The sequence below is a fragment of the Phalangium opilio genome, unplaced genomic scaffold (genome assembly GCF_054372755.1).
Source record: "Phalangium opilio isolate 3A_F unplaced genomic scaffold, DU_Popi_V2 ptg000017l_1, whole genome shotgun sequence".
NCBI lineage: Eukaryota > Metazoa > Arthropoda > Arachnida > Opiliones > Phalangiidae > Phalangium > Phalangium opilio.
In genome coordinates this window covers 11,207,393-11,225,411 of record NW_028324151.1, presented here as the reverse complement: position 1 = coordinate 11,225,411, position 18,019 = coordinate 11,207,393, and the positions used below count along the sequence as shown (strand labels likewise).

The following is an 18,019-nucleotide window of genomic DNA, read 5'->3' as shown; positions in this document are numbered from 1 at the left end:
ACACGTTTGCTCTGATTTGCGAACGCGTTGACAGACAGACAGACACGACCAGTGTAAAACCTCTCCGTGACATCATCGTCACTCGGAGGGGTAAAAATGAGATATATGCTTATGTCGTTTTTTAGAGGCACTATATTACGTTAGAAAATTGTTTTTACCTCTCCGAGTGACGTATGTCACGGAGAGGTTCTGTAACGATCGTGTGTGTCTGTGTGTGTGTGTGTGTCTGTCTGTGTGTGTGTCTGTGTGTGTGTGTCTGTTGTTACACCCACGTGACCGCGTTCGCAGTTTCCAAATCGGAGCAAACGTGTTCGCCATTTCCGAACTGCTTTCACAGTAACGGAAATGGCTCCTCTACTTGAGTTCTCACACCACCATCTTCTGGTTTTTGTCCACCCCACACGGACACCAGTCTGTACTTACTGGCTTCTAATCACCACCATCTTTTGGTCTTCGTCCATCCCACATGGACACCAGTCTGTACATACTGGCTTCTAATCACCACCATCTTCTGGTCTTCGTCCATTCCACTTGGACACCAGTCTGTACATACTGGCTTCTATTCACCACCAACTTTTGGTCTTCGTCCATCACACATGGACACCAGTCTGTACATACTGGCTTCTAATCACCACCATCTTTTGGTCTTCGTCCATCCCACATGGACACCAGTCTGTACATACTGGCTTCTAATCACCACCATCTTCTGGTCTTCGTCCATTCCACTTGGACACCAGTCTGTACACCTGGCTTCTACTCCATCGTTATTGTTGGGTTTAAGACATTCGCGGCGATCAGCTAGGGTTACGAGAAACGTCTAGCCTCCCTAAGGTGGGATCGCCACCAAAGGTTTTCGCAATTGCGGTTGTTCTTGCTTTTAGCTGTAGTTCAACACCCTTATATACTACCTATTTGAGTAAGGCCAAGCAACCGGCGTATGCTTCATTTCAAACGCCAATATTAGTCAAGTCTCTCAAGATTGTTTAATTGTTCTTTTTTAAAACGATGTAACGTTCAATAAGGCGAATAACTAACGAAGAAATTATTAAATATTAATTATATTTATTTTAATATTTAAGATAATCTTGTTTCTCAATTCAAAATTAATACGGAAAGAGTTAAAAAGCAGTCTATGTTTTTGTCTGTGTGTGTCCGTCCGTTGTTACAGTAGTGCGCTGCATTAAAAGTTCGTTTTGTTTTGATGTGTAAAGAAATCCTACAGAACCATAATATTCCCTTTATCCTTAATATATATAAAGTGAATATGTGGAAATATTTTTCGTAATTTTGATGCATTTAGTACTTTTGTAGCTTTAAAGCTCTATTTCATTTTGATATTCCAAAGATTTTTTTTAATATTATTATTTAAAATGGATGTTTATATATTACTTAAGCTATACTACATCTGTTTATAGCATAATCCTTTCTAAAGTGAATACAAGCACAACGCTACTATGTTGGTCAAATGAACTTTTATTTGTCAATAGGCCTAGTGAACCAAAAAGTAAACGCTTGGGTTTGGTTTTCGTTTCTGTAATGCAGAGACATTAACGGTTCAGAGTGAGCCGAAAGTTAAATACACTTTTAAATTATTAGGCTTAGATTTTGGTCGCGTTCAGTAACGCTCAACGGAGGCTCCGTTGAATGCGCATTCGCCACTGAACGATTTTCGGAACTTCCGGTTTGACGTCACGATTGTAAGCGAAGAGGCATCGAAGTCATCGGCTGTAAGAGCCGATTACTTCGTTGAGCAACGCATTTGTGACGTAGCAGCAATGGAGGAAACTTATCTCCCTGAACGATTTCGAGAAGTTAATTTGATGGATAATTTCGGAATTATTTATAAAATCGGTGTAACATCGACTGAATGCGAATGAATAGTGTCTGTTAGTTATTTTATGAAATTTTTTCTATTATATCTATGAAGCTTTGAAAGTTATTGGGTTTGAAAGTTTAAGCCTTGGCTAAGTTACGGGTCAGAGTTTGCTCTTATTTCGGCTAGCAGGTCCTTGCGTTTGCATTTCCATGAACTGTAAGCAGATGATGCAACGCAAAGTTTGCAAAAACCGTTCAGTAGCCTAATACGTCACATGACATCACGTTGATCAACGGAGCTCAACGCGTTTGGTATCCGTTGAGCGTTACTGAACGCACCCTTTATAATCATGGTGGAAGTCTGGGCCGCGTTCAGCAGAGCCCAGCGCTGTTAGCAATTTCCTGCATAACGGGATTTTGTTTTTGAATTGTGACGTCACGGTGTTTAGCGCTGAGCTAGCGCGGTCTTCAAAGAAAATAGTCGGCTTTTTGGATAACGTGACGTAAAACGCGTAGTTCTCAGCTTGGCGAAAAAACCATGGAGGAATTAATACAAATAGCTCTATGGGACTATAGCTATTTAATTGGCGTGAAACCAGTTGATCACGCGAGAATTTTAAGAGATATGTTAGTTTCTAATTTTAATTATAAAAGTTGTTATCTATCTCTATAAATATGTTATCATACAATTTTTGTTAAGCCTTGGTACCTTGCACGCTTTATTGCGCTAGCGTCATTTATAAAACGCCGATGACCGGAGAAAAGCTATGACGACAGAGCTCACCGGTAAACATTTCCAAAATCCGCTGTCTTTTTTGGTGAGCTCTGCTGAACGCAGCCCAGACCAGTGAAAGGTCTGATCGTAATCGGATAATAGCTTCGTGTTTTCATGCTTTTTATGGTACGCATTTACTTTCAGTGTGTGTAGCCACAAATAAGCTTTGGTGTTTGTAACGTTAACAGTCATGTTGACAAACTAAGAAAATTGTTGAGGTGAAACGAGAGGATAGTGTTTACATGGCAACCCTGTTGTGAATATGGCTTTGAACATAGAGGGCATACAGTTGAGGAGTAGAAAATCAGGCCTTTACAAACACGTAAAGGTGATATCCCTCCAAAGTTTTATCTCTTCATTTCACGTTTTAACCCCATCGGATGATTTTAATGTGTACAAGTATATCATTATTGGATGTAAAATGTCGTCTGATTTACAGTATATTTGCTATGCTTTGTATACTGCTTTAATATTTCATAAATTTTAACTTAAGAAACATTTCCATATCTGGGCAAATAAGTTTGTAAGTAGTCGTCTTGACTCGGAGAGGTAATATTTTGGTTTTCCCAACTTGTTGGGTACTCATTCTATGTTCAAACTTCATTACAGTATGACATAATTCATAAGACTTAAATATTACAATTTGCTAATCGCTATATCAAGGAAAATTTCTTCGATTTGAAAATATTTCGTTAATCTAAACTCTAAATTTTGCTTAATATTTTAAAAAATACATGGAATTATTGCTCATTTTACCAAACCACTCAATCTTCATTAGATAATCAGATTGTCGAGGGTATAGAATTTTCTTGTTCCCGAGAATTACTGTATTTCTATCGGTAACTTTCAATCATCAATCCAAAATCCGCCAAATTGCGGGGGGGTTTTACCCGAATGGTTATTGGCCGTAGTAAAATCAACTTGAAATGGGGTGAACAGGGGCATGAAATGGCTTAAACTGGGCCTTGAATTAGACTAAATATTGGCTTGAAATGGTGTAAGTAGGGGTCTGAAACAGAGTAAATAGGGGTTTGAAACGGAGTAAATAGAGGTTTGAAACGGAGTAAATAGGGGTTTGTAACGGAGTAAATAGGGGTTTGTAACGGAGTAAATAGGGGTTTGTAACGGAGTAAATAGGGGTTTGAAACGGAGTAAATAGGGGTTTGAAACGGAGTAAATAGGGGTTTGAAACGGAGTAAAAGGGCTTTGAAATGGAGCAAATAGGGCCTTGAAATGGAGTAAAAAGGGCTTTGAAATGGAGTAAATAGGGCTTTAAAATGGATCAAATAGGGCTTTGAAATGGAGCAAATAGGGCTTTGAAATGGAGTAAGTAGGGCTTTGAAATGGATTAAATAGGGCTTTGAAATGGAGTAAATAGGGCTTTGAAATAGAGTAAATAGGGTTTTGAAATAGGGTAAATAGGGTTTTGAAATAGGGTAAATAGGGTTTTGAAATGGAGTGAAAAGGGACTTAAAATGGTGTATTAATGGGTTTGTTTTACACCTTAAACGTGGTGCTAAATATAAAAAATATTTAACACCTTTTTCACTTCATTTGGTATAGTAATGTGATATACGTGGCGTAACCTTGCCTACTTTTAACACCATTAAACTAAGTAGTAATATTAGAGACCAACAGATTTCCTGAAAAAGATGTTAAAAAGCACTATAAATGGTGCATAAATGCCTAATATTTCCTTAATACTTGCAAATAATTTTTGTAAATGGCGTGAATTTATCATAAAAATGGTATTGAAGTACACCATAAATGGTGTCATTTTTGGCACCGAAAAAAACAGCATATATGGTGTAGGAATGCACCATTATTTTTTACAGTGTATATCATGATGGAAAAGAAGAAATCGTACGATGTCTGTTGGATGACGGAAGCCACCGTACATATGTATCATCTGATATATGATAAAAGTTAAAGCTGCCCATCATTGGAAGGGAGTCGTTGAACTTGACAGTGTTTGAAGGAAGGAATAAAAGGATTGAGCGTCCAAAGGTACAATTGTCTCTAAGAAGCCTGTTTGACACTCGAAGCATAACCGTAGAAGCCATAGTATCACCAAAACTTAGCGGAAGTATCCCAGCTTTGAAATGGAGTAAATAGGGCTTTGAAATGGAGTAAATAGGGCTTTGAAATAGTGTAAATAGGGTTTTGAAATAGGGTAAATAGGGTTTTGAAATAGGGTAAATAGGGTTTTGAAATGGAGTGAAAAGGGACTTAAAATGGTGTATTAATGGGTTTGTTTTACACCTTAAACGTGGTGCTAAATATAAAAAATATTTAACACCTTTTTCTTTTCATTTGGTATAGTTATGTGACACACGTGGCGTAATTTTGGCTACGTTTAAGACCATTAATCTAAGTAGTAATATTAGAGTCCAACAGATTTCCCGAGAAAGATGTTAAAAAGCATTATAAATGGTGCATATGTGCCTAATATTTCCTTAAAACTTTCAAATAATATTTGTAAATGGCGTGAATTTATCATAAAAATGGTATTGAAGTACACCATAAATGGTGTCATTTTTGGCACCGCAAAAAACAGCATATATGGTGTAAGAATGAACCATTATTTTTTACAGTGTATGGACTTGGGAAGAACCATCTACTATCTTCCACACAGAGACGTATTTCGTGCTTCTAGCGAAACTTCTAAACGTCGTATAGTCCATGACGGATCAGCCCACGCGTCGAACTCTCCGTCCTTAAATGACTGCCTGGAGTCTGGACCGAATCTCAACCCTGAGATCTATGACGTTCTTATCCGATTTAGAGAAGGAAGAATTGCGTACACCGCTGACATTGCTAAAGCCTTTCTACAAATCGCTATCTCCGAAGAAGATAGAGATGCTGTCCGGTTCCTCTGGATAGACGTAAATGAGCTAAACTCACCCTTAGAAACTTACCGCATTGCACGCGTTCCATTTGGAATTACAAGTAGCCCTTTCTTATTGGCCGGTACTGTCCGACACCATGTTGCTCAATACAAGGAAAAGGAACCCGAAGTCTGCAAGATTTTAGACAAAAGCTTATTTGTCGACGACTTAGTCCACAGCGATAACAGCGTAGAAACCGCCTATGAAAACTCTAAGAAGGCAACGGAAATCTTGAAAAATGCCTCAATGGATCTTCGAAAATTCAAGACAAATTCTTCTGAACTGAGAGACATGTGGGGAAGTGACTTTCCAGAACTAGGAATCCAGCAGTCTCAAAGCTTAACGTCAAGCGCGATAACTCAAATGGTGCTAGGTCTGTCATGGGATACCCAAAAAGACGCACTAATCTTCGTCATGGATGCCTTATTAGAATTTCTGATTTCTAAGGACGACACAAAGAAATGCGTTCTGAGCGCAGTCGCAAGAATCTACGATCCACTTGGAATGTTAGCTCCATTCACAGTACGAGCTAAGATGCTTTTTCAAGTACTATGGCAAAGAGGATTAGACTGGAATGAGAAACTTCCCAACGATCTCGCAATTACTTTCAATAACTGGTGCGCTGAACTCACGGATCTCCGTAAAATTAGTATTCAACGTTCCTACTACGCTGAAGCTCTAGATAGCAAGATAGTATGCATCCAGTTACACATATTTGTTGACGCAAGCGAGAAAGTTTACGCCACGGCTGCGTACTTACGTTTCGAAACTGAAGATGGAGCTATAAGAACCTCTCTTGTATCCTCGAAAACTAGGGTCGCTCCATTGAAAAAACTCTCTCTTCCCAGACTGGAGCTAATGGGAGCCGTAATTGGGGCCAGACTCGCAAAGCATCTACTTGAAACGCTTTCTGTCAAACCTTCTGCTGTCCGTATGTGGACAGACTCAACCATTGCACTCCACTGGATTAAGAGCTCGGTAACCCAGTGGAAACCGTTTGTGTCCAACCGTGTCAGGGACATACAAACCCTGACAAATCCTGAGTCCTGGAATCATTGTAAGAGTAAGGATAATCCAGCCGACTTGCCAACCAGAGGTCGAACCGTTTCCGATCTGGCTAGCAACGAGCTATGGTGGAAAGGGCCAGAATGGCTCAGCTTAAACGAAGAATTTCACCCCATGAATATTACGACTAGAAAAGTATTGGATAACCAAGCTCAAGAAGAACTTAGAAACTCTTTCAAAGCCGTTTCGCAAGCTGTTTGCGTTATAGAGCCAACGAGTGAACCTCCACTGGACTTAAAGAGATTCAGAAACCAATATCTAGTATCTGTCTACAGAATAACCGCTTATCTATTTCGGTTTATAGACAATTTCCGAAAGCCTAAATTAGAAATAGAAACTGAAGAGATTTCAGCAGAAGAAATTTTTCGCGCCGAGAAATTCTGGATCAAAAGAGCTCAATCTGATAGCTACCCTGAAGAAGTAGCTAGCCTGGAAAATGGTCAAGAAGTTTCCAAGAAGTCGAAACTTCTCTCGCTTCAGCCTTTTCTGAAGGATGGCTTACTATGTGTAGGCGGACGCATCACGTCAATTTATTTCTCGTACAGAGAACGCCACCCTTGGATCTTAGCGCCACAACATCCGCTCTCAGAACTAATCGCGTACAATCAACATGAACGGTTGATGCATTCAGGAGTCAATGACACACTTGTCGAAGTAAGGGAACAAATCTGGATCCCTAGCGGACGCCAACTAACAAAACGCGTCATTGACCACTGTTACCACTGCAAATGGGCACGTGCCCGTAGAACTACCGCTGAAATGGCACCCTTACCTCCATTTCGAACCACTCCAACACCTCCCTTTGAAAGTTGTGGACTGGACTTCGCTGGTCCTCTATACGATCAAAACGGACAAAAGTGCTATATAGCCTTGTTCACCTGCGCCGTTACTAGGGCCATTCACTTGGAACTTGTACCAGACATGTCAACCGACGCCTTTCTGCTCGCTTTTCGCCGCTTTATTGCTAGACGTGGAATAGTAAAAGCCATATACTCGGATAATGCCAAGTCATTCAAACGAGCCGACGCCGACCTCAAAGCCTTATTTGAAAACGTCAGAAGCCCTGTAGTTCGCAAGCACTTCGGCGAACTCAAAATTTCATGGCATTATATAGTCGAAAGAGCGGCCTGGTGGGGAGGCTTTTGGGAGCGGCTGGTCCGTTCCGTTAAGACTTGTCTACGAAGCGTCATGGGACAAGCCCGTCTGTCCACAGACGAGATAAACACTATTCTCGCTGAATCCGAAGCCGTGATCAACTCGAGGCCAGTAACCTACATTTACCAAGACGCTGGAGAACCAGCACCCTTGACGCCCTCTCACTTCTTGGTAGGTGGTCGCCTCACAGCTCTACCATCGAGGACATTCCCAGAGAATGATCCCTCCATACCCACCACTCGTAAACAATTGACCAAACGCTTCAAGCTGCGACAAAGACTAATGGATAATTTTTGGTCTCGCTGGAAGAAGGACTACCTTCTTGAACTCCGCTCAGCCCACCACAGGGTAGCCAACGACCCAACCAAAGAATTGAAAGCAGGTGACGTGGTACTCACCGAAGAGCCAAAACAGCCTCGTCTGTGTTGGAAAATGGCAGTGGTAGAGGAAGCCTATCGTGGTCGCGTCGGCATAGGTAGGTCTTGTCTTCTTAGATTATCGGATGGTACGACCAGTCCCTCTTCTATTCAATATAGAACTTAACTAAAACTCTTGAACCATTATGGTTCAAGGGGGGAGCTTTGTGTTAAATGATTTTTGTGTTCGTATGATTTTTTGAAAAACAATGTTGATTAAGACCTCAAATGTATGTATCTAAATAAGAAATCAATGCAACCTCTAAACTAAATTAATTTAAATGTATTTCTATTGAAACTTTACTTTAAAGTGTTACTGCATTACAATTTTATATTCCCTTATCTATAAAGATCTTTTTTTTACCTCTTTCAATACCAAGCAAAACGCCCCTCGGTACTTTCCCATCTTCTTGGCTCATCGGTTAGTAGTGGAAAGTTGCTAAAAACACTTCGTGAAGCCTCTCTTCAGTCCTTTTCATGACCATATAAGGTAAAATTTTGGAGGCACAAGAAGCTACTGACCAATGAGAAATGGGCCTCCCTTTTTTGAAAATATCTTGAAACTCTAGGAGAGAAATTCTCGCTTAAAAGTCGAGTAGTTGCAAACTTTCGCTAGCCCTGTAAACTTCGGGAAACCTCTCTCTCCTCCCGCCTAAGGGACCCATCACGGGATGGGCGAATTTATAGAACCTTTTTCTGTAACTCGGTTGAACTTTAATTATCTTAATAAACTTAATATTTTTGTTTTTATTTAAACTCGAGTCCATGAACATTTCACAGTAAATTATACGCCCAATCGAACCATCGAAGTAGGTTTAATTTCTCGCGAAATTAGACCCAAACCTTTAGATCTTTTTCAGTCGGGATTTAAAGGCGATTCACCCTAGTTCTCCCATTTGAGCACCCTCGACACCAAACTTCCCGTCACAATGCATCGTATGTTTTGCAAGCAGTCGTGGAAAATAGATTACGGTAAATTTATTTCTGATTTCCATCCCCCAATAATTGTTTTCTTAAGAAGAAAATGTGATTTTACGAATTAAGAATTCGAAATATTAGCTGTAAAGTGCCAGGTAGTGCCCATGATGCCCAAGTTTTGAAAGAATCTGAACTTTTCAAACAATCTCATCTCTTACCAAAGGTTTGTAGTTTTAAATATCTTATAAATATATTAGAGTATTTGATAAATAAACGAATATTAAAAGATGGGTCGAAAGGTTGCCACAGTAGACCGAAAGGGAGATACGAGGGGGTAGCCTCTTAAAAAATCAGGTGTTCGAATAGCGAAAACTTTAGATAGACCAACATATATGTTGGTTAATTCTGATATAACTAGCTTTAGTTCATTAATATTTTAATATTCATTGAATCAGTTATAAAAACTGGCTATTTTTGCCATATTTCTAGACTACCCGATTAATTAAGGGAGTAAACGTTCCATTAATGATTTTGGGGGATCCAGCATACCCGTTGCTACCCTGGTTAATGAAAGCGTTTAAAAACGATGCTTCTTTAACAAAAGAGCATGAGTCGTTCAATGTGTTTATGAGTTCTGCTCGCATGACAGTGGAAACTACATTCGGCAGACTAAAAGGAAGATGGAGGATGGTGATGAAAAGAATGGATGTGCATTATTCTCTGGCTCCTGACGTAACCGCCACGTGTTGTGCCCTTCACAATTTTGTGGAAGGATTGAAAAAGGATAACTTTCAACCAAGATGGCTTGATGAAATTGCAGAAATTGAAAAAAAAGGTTTACCCTCAGCCCAAATCTAGAGATGTCACTGCAGAAAACGCTGATGCAATTGCCGCTCGTTTAGCTTTGAAGGATTATTTGGCAGATAATTTTCCCTTAAGAGAAAGTTCACAATTTGCATGCTAAATTGATTCTGAACTATTCATGATGAATTTTTTTTTTAATTTTTCATCTCTTTCTAAATTACTACATCAAAATAAAGATTAAATCCATTCTTTAAACATTATCTTTTCTTTGAATCACAAAAGGACTTACATTTTATAAATTGTTTAAATTAAATGGACTTTTAGGTATTTCTGGCCTTTATTGGGGGTAAAGATATCGGTTTTGCGGTGTCAACGTGTTTGGATTTGTGTTAAAAATTGCCAAATTAACTTGACTCCCAAGGGCAGGCCTGTTTCGGAATTCAAATGTGGATTTTGTGGAGTGCTGGTTTGAAATGTTGATGGACAACTGGAGCGGTAGTTAAGAGCATATGGAGTGCTGGTTTGAAATGTTAATGGAGAACTGGAGCAGTAGTTAAAATCATATGCAGTGCTGTTGTGGTTATTAAAGGCTGGTGTAGGTCTGGTTTGGCTGAAGAACGTCGTAGGAGTACTGTTTTGATAATAATTGATGGGTGGAGCACTGTTTTGATGAAAATGTGTTGGTGTACTAGTGTTTTGATGAAAATGTGTTGGTGTACTAGTGTTTTGATGAAAATGTGTTGGTGTACTAGTGTTTTGATAATAATGAGTTGGTAGAGTAGTACCAATTCTCTGATTAATCATCGAGGAGACTTTAGTACTCGGTTGGTCACTATTATCATTTGAAACAGTTTTGGTACTGCCTTTAGTTTTACGCTTAGAAGGGGCTTTACGATTAATCTTTACCTTAGCGTTACCTAACGCACTCAGCCTGGGCCTGACAGTGGCGCCGCTAGGATTTTTTTGCAGATAGGCTAAAGAAGATTTGGGGGGCCCCTTATAAAATTTCAAGAGAAAAAATTAGTTCCACAGCTTTGAAAATATTAAATTAACAACTATTTTTATCATATTATTCATATAGAGAAGTTTAATGTATAAAATTTCAGTATATCAGACAATAGAAAATTTATATTATTATATCAGGGATAGATTTAATTTTAAAAGTAGGAATGGAGAACAGAGTAATCCCCTCCTGGACCCCTTTCCTTGGAAGGGGGGAGTATGAAAGAAGAGGCGGGTCATAGCAACAGTGGTAAAAAGGAATAAGGTAGTTTTCGCCGTCCCAGTCAGCAACGTCATAAAACGTAGTTTAAGTGAGCCAAAAAGATAATTTATACTTTTCGTTAACGTTTTAGATGGAGGGGCTCTTACTGGGCTATGAGCCGGACTGAAGTAAATACTAACCATTCTCCATTCCTACTTCTAAAATTAAATCTATCCCTGATTACATAAACTATACTTTGCGAAAATAATAAACACCGTCTTGACCATTCTAAAAATAACATCAGTATATAGTTCCTTTTGCTTTAAAAATTGCCCTCGATTTCTTTGAACGTTGAAATAGGCGAGCGGGATTGAAAGCGTGAAATCCTTATTGTCGACGGCTGACAGAAATTTTAAAGGGAGTAGGAAACCTCCCATTTAAATCAAGGCAATACCATAATCCTATCTCTCGCCTTAAATATATCGAGCAAAGGTAAAACACAATTCACAATGCTTAACCTTACTAGCACAATTAAATGCAATGCTTAATCCTATCCTATTCAGTCTCACTTCAATGACGAACGAAAAATATCACCTCATCACATTCCTCTCCCATTTACTCTCCCTTCAAATGACGAACGAAAAATTTTATACTACCAAAGGCATTTACTGTACACTACAACGTCGCCTACAATGCCGCCAATAGGGCAGGCCAAACTAATACCCTCATCGTAGATGTTCATCATACGATGTGGCTAAAAATCAAAAAGCGAGATAACTTTACAGGCTAGTCAAAAACTTTTATCACGAGTGTGTTAACCCATTTCCCATTTTGTAGAATATTGTAAAAATCAAATGCTAAAAGGGTCATCATCTTTATGAAACTTTGTCTAAAGTAAATTGCCTTGTAGGTCAAAATATTGTAATAATGGTATTTTAGTATTATGGTTACCTCATTTCGGGGCCCCTCTGAAATTTACGGGTAGGCTGTAGCCTACCCAGCCTACCCCCTGGCGGCGCCACTGGGGCCTGATTCACGGGCCCATACAAGGCCTCATTAACGGGATTAAAGAAGATTTTGGAAACTGACTTTTCCTGGCCCTCATTAATGGTCTTATCCTGGGCCTCATTTATGGTCTTATCCTGGGCCTCATTTATGGTCTTATCCTGGGCCTCATTTATGGTCTTATCCTGGGCCTCATTTATGGTCTTATCCTGGGCATCATTAATGGTTTATCCTGGACCTCATTTATGGTCTTATCCTGGGCATCATTTATGGTCTTATCCTGGGCATCATTTATGTTCTTATCCTGGGCTTCATTAATGGTCTTATCCTGGGCCTCATTAATGGTTTTATCCTGGGCCTCATTAATGGTTTTATCCTGGGCCTCATTTATGGTCTTATCCTGGGCTTCATTAACGGTCTTATCCAGGGTCTTATTCATGGGCCCATCCATGGCCTCATTAACGGTCTTATCCTGGGTGTCATTAATGGTTTTATCCTGGGTCTCTTTAACGAGCTCATCCAAGGCCTCATTAGTGTGATTAAAGATCTCGGAAATGCTCACAGAGTTAGTCTCTTGGGTTTTGCTTCCCTCTGCAGCATTTTTTGTTAGCATTTTAGCATTGGTTTTTGGTGGAAGGGCGGCTGAAAACGTCTCGGCTTTTTCGTGAGAATGCTTAGCCGCAGTAACTTTAGATAGATTATTGGCAGTGTTTTTAACCTCCGAGACTTGAGTAGCTATACGACTTGAGAGCATTGTATGGTATACTCGAGGTCTATTATTTCCGTACGTTGGTAAGTCAGATCCTTGGGCTAAGGTTTCCAATGCTGTCCTTCCATGTCGCCTTGAACTTCGATTTTCAGATTCGAAGTTAATCTGATCAGCACCAAGCGGATTATGTTGTTTCGGGGGGGGGGACTTGGAGCTCTTTCCGATCTATCCGTCTGTGCTGAAATTAATTGACGCACCATAGCTTGAAAAGATTTGAATCTTGGTTTCTTCGTTAAATCGTGTCATCCGTTCATCTTCCCATTCCCTCTGTTTTTGCAATTGTTTTTCAGCCCATTCTTAGTACCTTTTTTGTTTTATTTCATCTTGTTTTCCTATTTCTTCAGCATATCTTAAAAGAGCTTTTTCATTGTTCGGTACGGTCTTGACTCTGCTTTCTAATAGTTTGAGTATTTCAATGTCAATTTGAAATAGTTATTAGCTTTCTTTGGTCGTCTGATCTTTTGACGTTTGAGTCAGGAAGAAATTACGGTTGAGGGTTGATAGAAAATCATTATTTATTGATAAAGCGTTAACATTTGATTGAGAAAAGTATCGTACGTCCGTACATTACGAGAGCAGATACGCGAACGCGCGAAATATCCCGACAACGTGCTTTGATGGGGATGCAAAAGCAGAAATAACTGGTTTTGGGGCTAGTCCCCTCGTACCTACTCTAGAGACGGTTCCTTTTGGCGGGCGTTACAAACTCGTACAAAAAATATAACGAAAATAAAAGATAGTAAAAGTATATGAAAACGTTAATATTCGGCCATCCGTTAGATAGATTATTGGCAGTGTTTTTAACCTCCGAGACTTGAGTAGCTATACGACTTGAGAGCATTGTATGGTATACTCGAGGTCTATTATTTCCGTACGTTGGTAAGTCAGATCCTTGGGCTAAGGTTTCCAATGCTGTCCTTCCATGTCGCCTTGAACTTCGATTTTCAGATTCGAAGTTAATCTGATCAGCACCAAGCGGATTATGTTGTTTCGGGGGGGGGGGGACTTGGAGCTCTTTCCGATCTATCCGTCTGTGCTGAAATTAATTGACGCACCATAGCTTGAAAAGATTTGAATCTTGGTTTCTTCGTTAAATCGTGTCATCCGTTCATCTTCCCATTCCCTCTGTTTTTGCAATTGTTTTTCAGCCCATTCTTAGTACCTTTTTTGTTTTATTTCATCTTGTTTTCCTATTTCTTCAGCATATCTTAAAAGAGCTTTTCATTGTTCGGTACGGTCTTGACTCTGCTTTCTAATAGTTTGAGTATTTCAATGTCAATTTGAAATAGTTATTAGCTTTCTTTGGTCGTCTGATCTTTTGACGTTTGAGTCAGGAAGAAATTACGGTTGAGGGTTGATAGAAAATCATTATTTATTGATAAAGCGTTAACATTTGATTGAGAAAAGTATCGTACGTCCGTACATTACGAGAGCAGATACGCGAACGCGCGAAATATCCCGACAACGTGCTTTGATGGGGATGCAAAAGCAGAAATAACTGGTTTTGGGGCTAGTCCCCTCGTACCTACTCTAGAGACGGTTCCTTTTGGCGGGCGTTACAAACTCGTACAAAAAATATAACGAAAATAAAAGATAGTAAAAGTATATGAAAACGTTAATATTCGGCCATCCGTTACTATTAATCTCCCGGTTATTTGAAACTTATTAATTAATTGTTACTCAAATTAAATTCAAGAATATGTTTGGTACACAATACTAATGTAGAAATTAAGGTTTTTTTTTGCAACGTCAGTTTTTTTTACAATTAAAAATTCAAATGATATTCTTGCAAGTGTCTTGGCCGTTTCACCTGTCTTTTTGGCCTCGTTTGCACTTCTCCTTCGGTTGGCGGAAGTGACTCGGATTCGTTCATCGTGGGGATGTTCTTCGTCTTATCGTTCTTTAGGGTTGTTCGTATTACATTGGTTTTTGCTTTTAAATGTTTCCCGTTCTCGTCTCGTTCTAACTCTTCATCCTCTGACTGTTCAGAACTTGAATCGTCACTGTTATCAGGAACTATAAATCGCTTCAGTTTGTCAGCGGGCGCCGTGTTTCGGTAAAATCTTTGCCTGACGTTTCAGGCAAGTCTTCTATTACGTATCGGTCATAATCGAGCTTCTGAGAGACCACGTAAGGGCCACGGTAGGCAGCGTTGGTCTTGCGGGGTTCTCCGCTTGCAGGTGTTTCTCGGCGGACGACTACAAAATCACACGGTTTGTATGTCTCAGCTTCACATCGTTTAGAGTTGTAACGTTCTCGCTGGCGTTTTTGATCTTCTCGAATTCTCGCGATAGCAGTTGCTCGTCTTTTGAGAAACTCCTCGTCGAAACTGTCCCGTATGGCATTCGTTACTTCGTTGCCTACTGGAGATCGTGATTGATAATTGAATAACAGGGCGAACGGCGTCGTTTGCGTTGCCTTGCGAATTGTGTTATTCAATCCCCATTGAACTTGGGATAATCTGGCATCCCAGTCCTTTTCATCGTCACGTTCGCACAAGCTGGCGATTGACGGCGTAATTGTGCGATTAAAACGTTCTACCTGTGCATTTCTTGTTGGGGTAGCGGTCGCATTTAGCACGTGACAAATATTTGCGTCTTTACAAAGTTGTTTGAATTTTCCGCCTGTATACGATGTCCCCTGATCGGTTATCAGTCTTCGTGGTGCACCAAAAATAGCAATAATTTCCTCCAAAAACTGTTTAGCCTGGTTCATTCCCGCATTTCGTACAGCTTTCAGTAAGGTGAATTTGGTGAAACCATCTACCGCGACTATCAGGTAAGTATTACCCTTTAAACTGCGAGTAAAAGGTCCAAGGCGATCCATGTGGATCGTGTGAAATGGCTCTCCGACTTTTTCAATGGAGTGAAGCATCCCTGGTTGTTTTCCGGCGGGCTTTTTATGGTATAAACATGGCAAGCATGAAGAAATACAACGACGTACATACCGCTTCATGCGAGGGAACCAGTACTCGGACTTCAGTTTAGCGTACGTTTTGTCAACGGAGAAATGACCGACATCGTCATGGCACGACTTAACAATTCTCCATCGAGCGTTGTCTGGAACGACCCATAAAAATTTCGCTTCCAATGCGTCGGCGTTCGGGTTTTGGCGGAAAACGCGCCCGTGCTTTAATGTAAATTCAGTCTTCACTTGTCGATCGGCCTTAGTCAAGTTCTCTGTCTTCAGAAGGTGATCTTTAATTCTACGGAGTCGTTTATCAGAGTGTTGAGCTGCCGCTAACCAATCTTCGGTGGTCAGTTGAAGACTTAAAACTTCCAGTCCAGTGGCAATGTCTGTTGCCAAAGCTTCGTCTACTGGAGCTCGACCGAGAGCGTCCACATGGGCCATTATGGTTCCAGGTCGATGCTCTATCTCGTACGTAAACTCTTCTAGTTTTAGAAACCATCGTCCAATCCTTGGAATTAGGTGCTTTTTGGAGTGTGTGTTTCGCATAGAATTACAGTCCGTTACGACGGTGAACTATTTTCCAATAAGGAACGTTCTAAATTTTTCAAGCGCCCATACCACGGCTAAGGTTTCGAGCTCATACGAATGATATTTTTGTTCGTCTTCTGTGGTTGACCTACTGGCATAACTTATTGGATGCTTCTTGTGGTCTGCCCCGGTTTGAAGCAAAATTGCGCCTAGACCTAGTTGGGACGCGTCGGTATGAACTTCGGTTTCCGCTGTAGGATTATAAAGTCCCAGAACTGGTCTGCTTGCCAGACACGTTGTTAGGCAGTCGAATGCGTCTTCCTCTGGTTTTCCCCAATTCCAGGGAGCGTCCTTCCGTAGTAAAGCGTTCAAAGGACTGGCGAAACCTTTTACGAAACGGCGAAAATAGCTCGCTAGGCCAAGAAACCTTCGGACCTCGTTCACGTTCGTGGGGCAGGGAAAATTTCGTACACAATCAGTTTTGCTTTTTCCCGGCTGTATACCGTCTTTGCTTACTTCGAAACCCAGAAAGTCTATTCTACTTTGCAGGAAAAAACATTTTTTTTAAGGTTTAGCGTTAGTCCGGCATTTCTCAAAACTTCTAAAATTTGCTTCAAATTCTTAAGTCCGTCTTCAACGGTGACGCTGGGCAGGAGCAGGTCATCCAGGTACGCCATTGCAATGGTATAACGAAGTGGTCCCAAAATATTGTTCATTAAGCGTTGAAAAATTGCAGGGCCATTTGTAAGGCCGAATGGCATGACGTTAAATTCAAAGTGAACATCTGGGGTCACAAACGCTGTTTTTTCTCTGGAATTTTCTTCTACAGGGATTTGATAATATCCCGACGCTAAATCGAGTGTAGTGAAGAATTGAGCTCCTTGAAGGCGCTCTATAGTCTGTCAAACGAAAGAAGAGCCCTGAGAAATTTGTCCAAATTGGTGTCGCCACCATCGACCATATAGTACTTTATCAACTTGTTTTGTTTTGTCAATAGTCGTCTGTAATATAGTCTGCTATATACAGATAGGCTTAATCGCAATAGAACCAAAACATTTTGCAATATATATTTAATACGTTTATGTTTCATGGTTTTTTACGATCATCGAGTATTAAAGAATATAAAACAAAATTAACGACAAGACACCAGTTTTATCTTTGTTGAACTAGCATTGCAATATATTTTAATGACATAAGTTAAAGTATCTGTATATAGCAGACTATATTACAGACGACTATTGACAAAACAAAACAAGTTGATAAAGTGCTATGGGGCCGATGGTGGTGACACCAATTTGGACAAATTTCTCAGGGCTCTTCTTTCGTTTGACAGACTATAGTTGGTCGTCAATTCTTGGTAACGGAAATGCATCTCGTTTTGTAAGTTTATTGAGCGCTCGAAAATCGATGCAAACTCTTTCTTCTCCGTTCTTCTTCTTCACAAGTAAGATCGGACTTGCGTACGGTGAATGCGAATCGACAACGACACCCGTTTCTTTAAGTTCAGCGATTTTCTTTCTAACCGTTTCTCGTTCGGCGTAAGACAAACGATACGGACAAAACGTTACCGGCTCGTCTGAGGTCAACTCGATCTTCAGCTCGGCTTTATTCGTTCGACCGAGTTCATGAAGGTTTTCGGCGAAACAATCGCGATAGTCGTTCAATAATGCAACCAACTCGTCCTTCTGTTTTTTCGTAACCTTTGAACCAGCATGAATAGCTTCCCATTCGAGTGCTTTTCGCTTATGAAGGTTTATGTGCAGAACA

The 18,019-nt window shown here is 40.2% G+C and overlaps 1 protein-coding gene across 7 annotated transcripts; it reads left to right on the top strand.

Annotated features, from left to right (window-relative positions):
• The first annotated feature begins 2,231 nt into the window (after nt 1-2,231).
• Nucleotides 2,232-10,094, top strand: LOC149703746 (uncharacterized). Of its 7 annotated transcripts, none has more exons than XM_089866993.1 (4): nt 2,232-2,442; nt 2,516-9,086; nt 9,159-9,255; nt 9,522-10,094. In XM_089866993.1, the coding sequence occupies exon 2, from the start codon at nt 5,002-5,004 to the stop codon at nt 8,239-8,241; it is 3,240 nt and encodes a 1,079-aa protein (XP_089723119.1). In that variant the 5' UTR covers nt 2,232-2,442; nt 2,516-5,001; the 3' UTR covers nt 8,242-9,086; nt 9,159-9,255; nt 9,522-10,094. The 7 variants fall into 7 exon arrangements, with proteins under 7 accessions (XP_089723119.1, XP_089723121.1, XP_089723124.1 ...); XM_089866995.1 differs by having other exon boundaries at nt 2,232-2,669; nt 2,735-9,086; XM_089866998.1 differs by having other exon boundaries at nt 2,232-4,597; nt 5,185-9,086.
• Nucleotides 10,095-18,019: the final 7,925 nt, after the last annotated feature.

Bases quoted from the DNA above. Each gene is read 5' to 3' on its own strand.
- LOC149703746 (XM_089866993.1), top strand. From the start codon at position 5,002: ATGTTAAAAAGCATTATAAATGGTGCATATGTGCCTAATATTTCCTTA.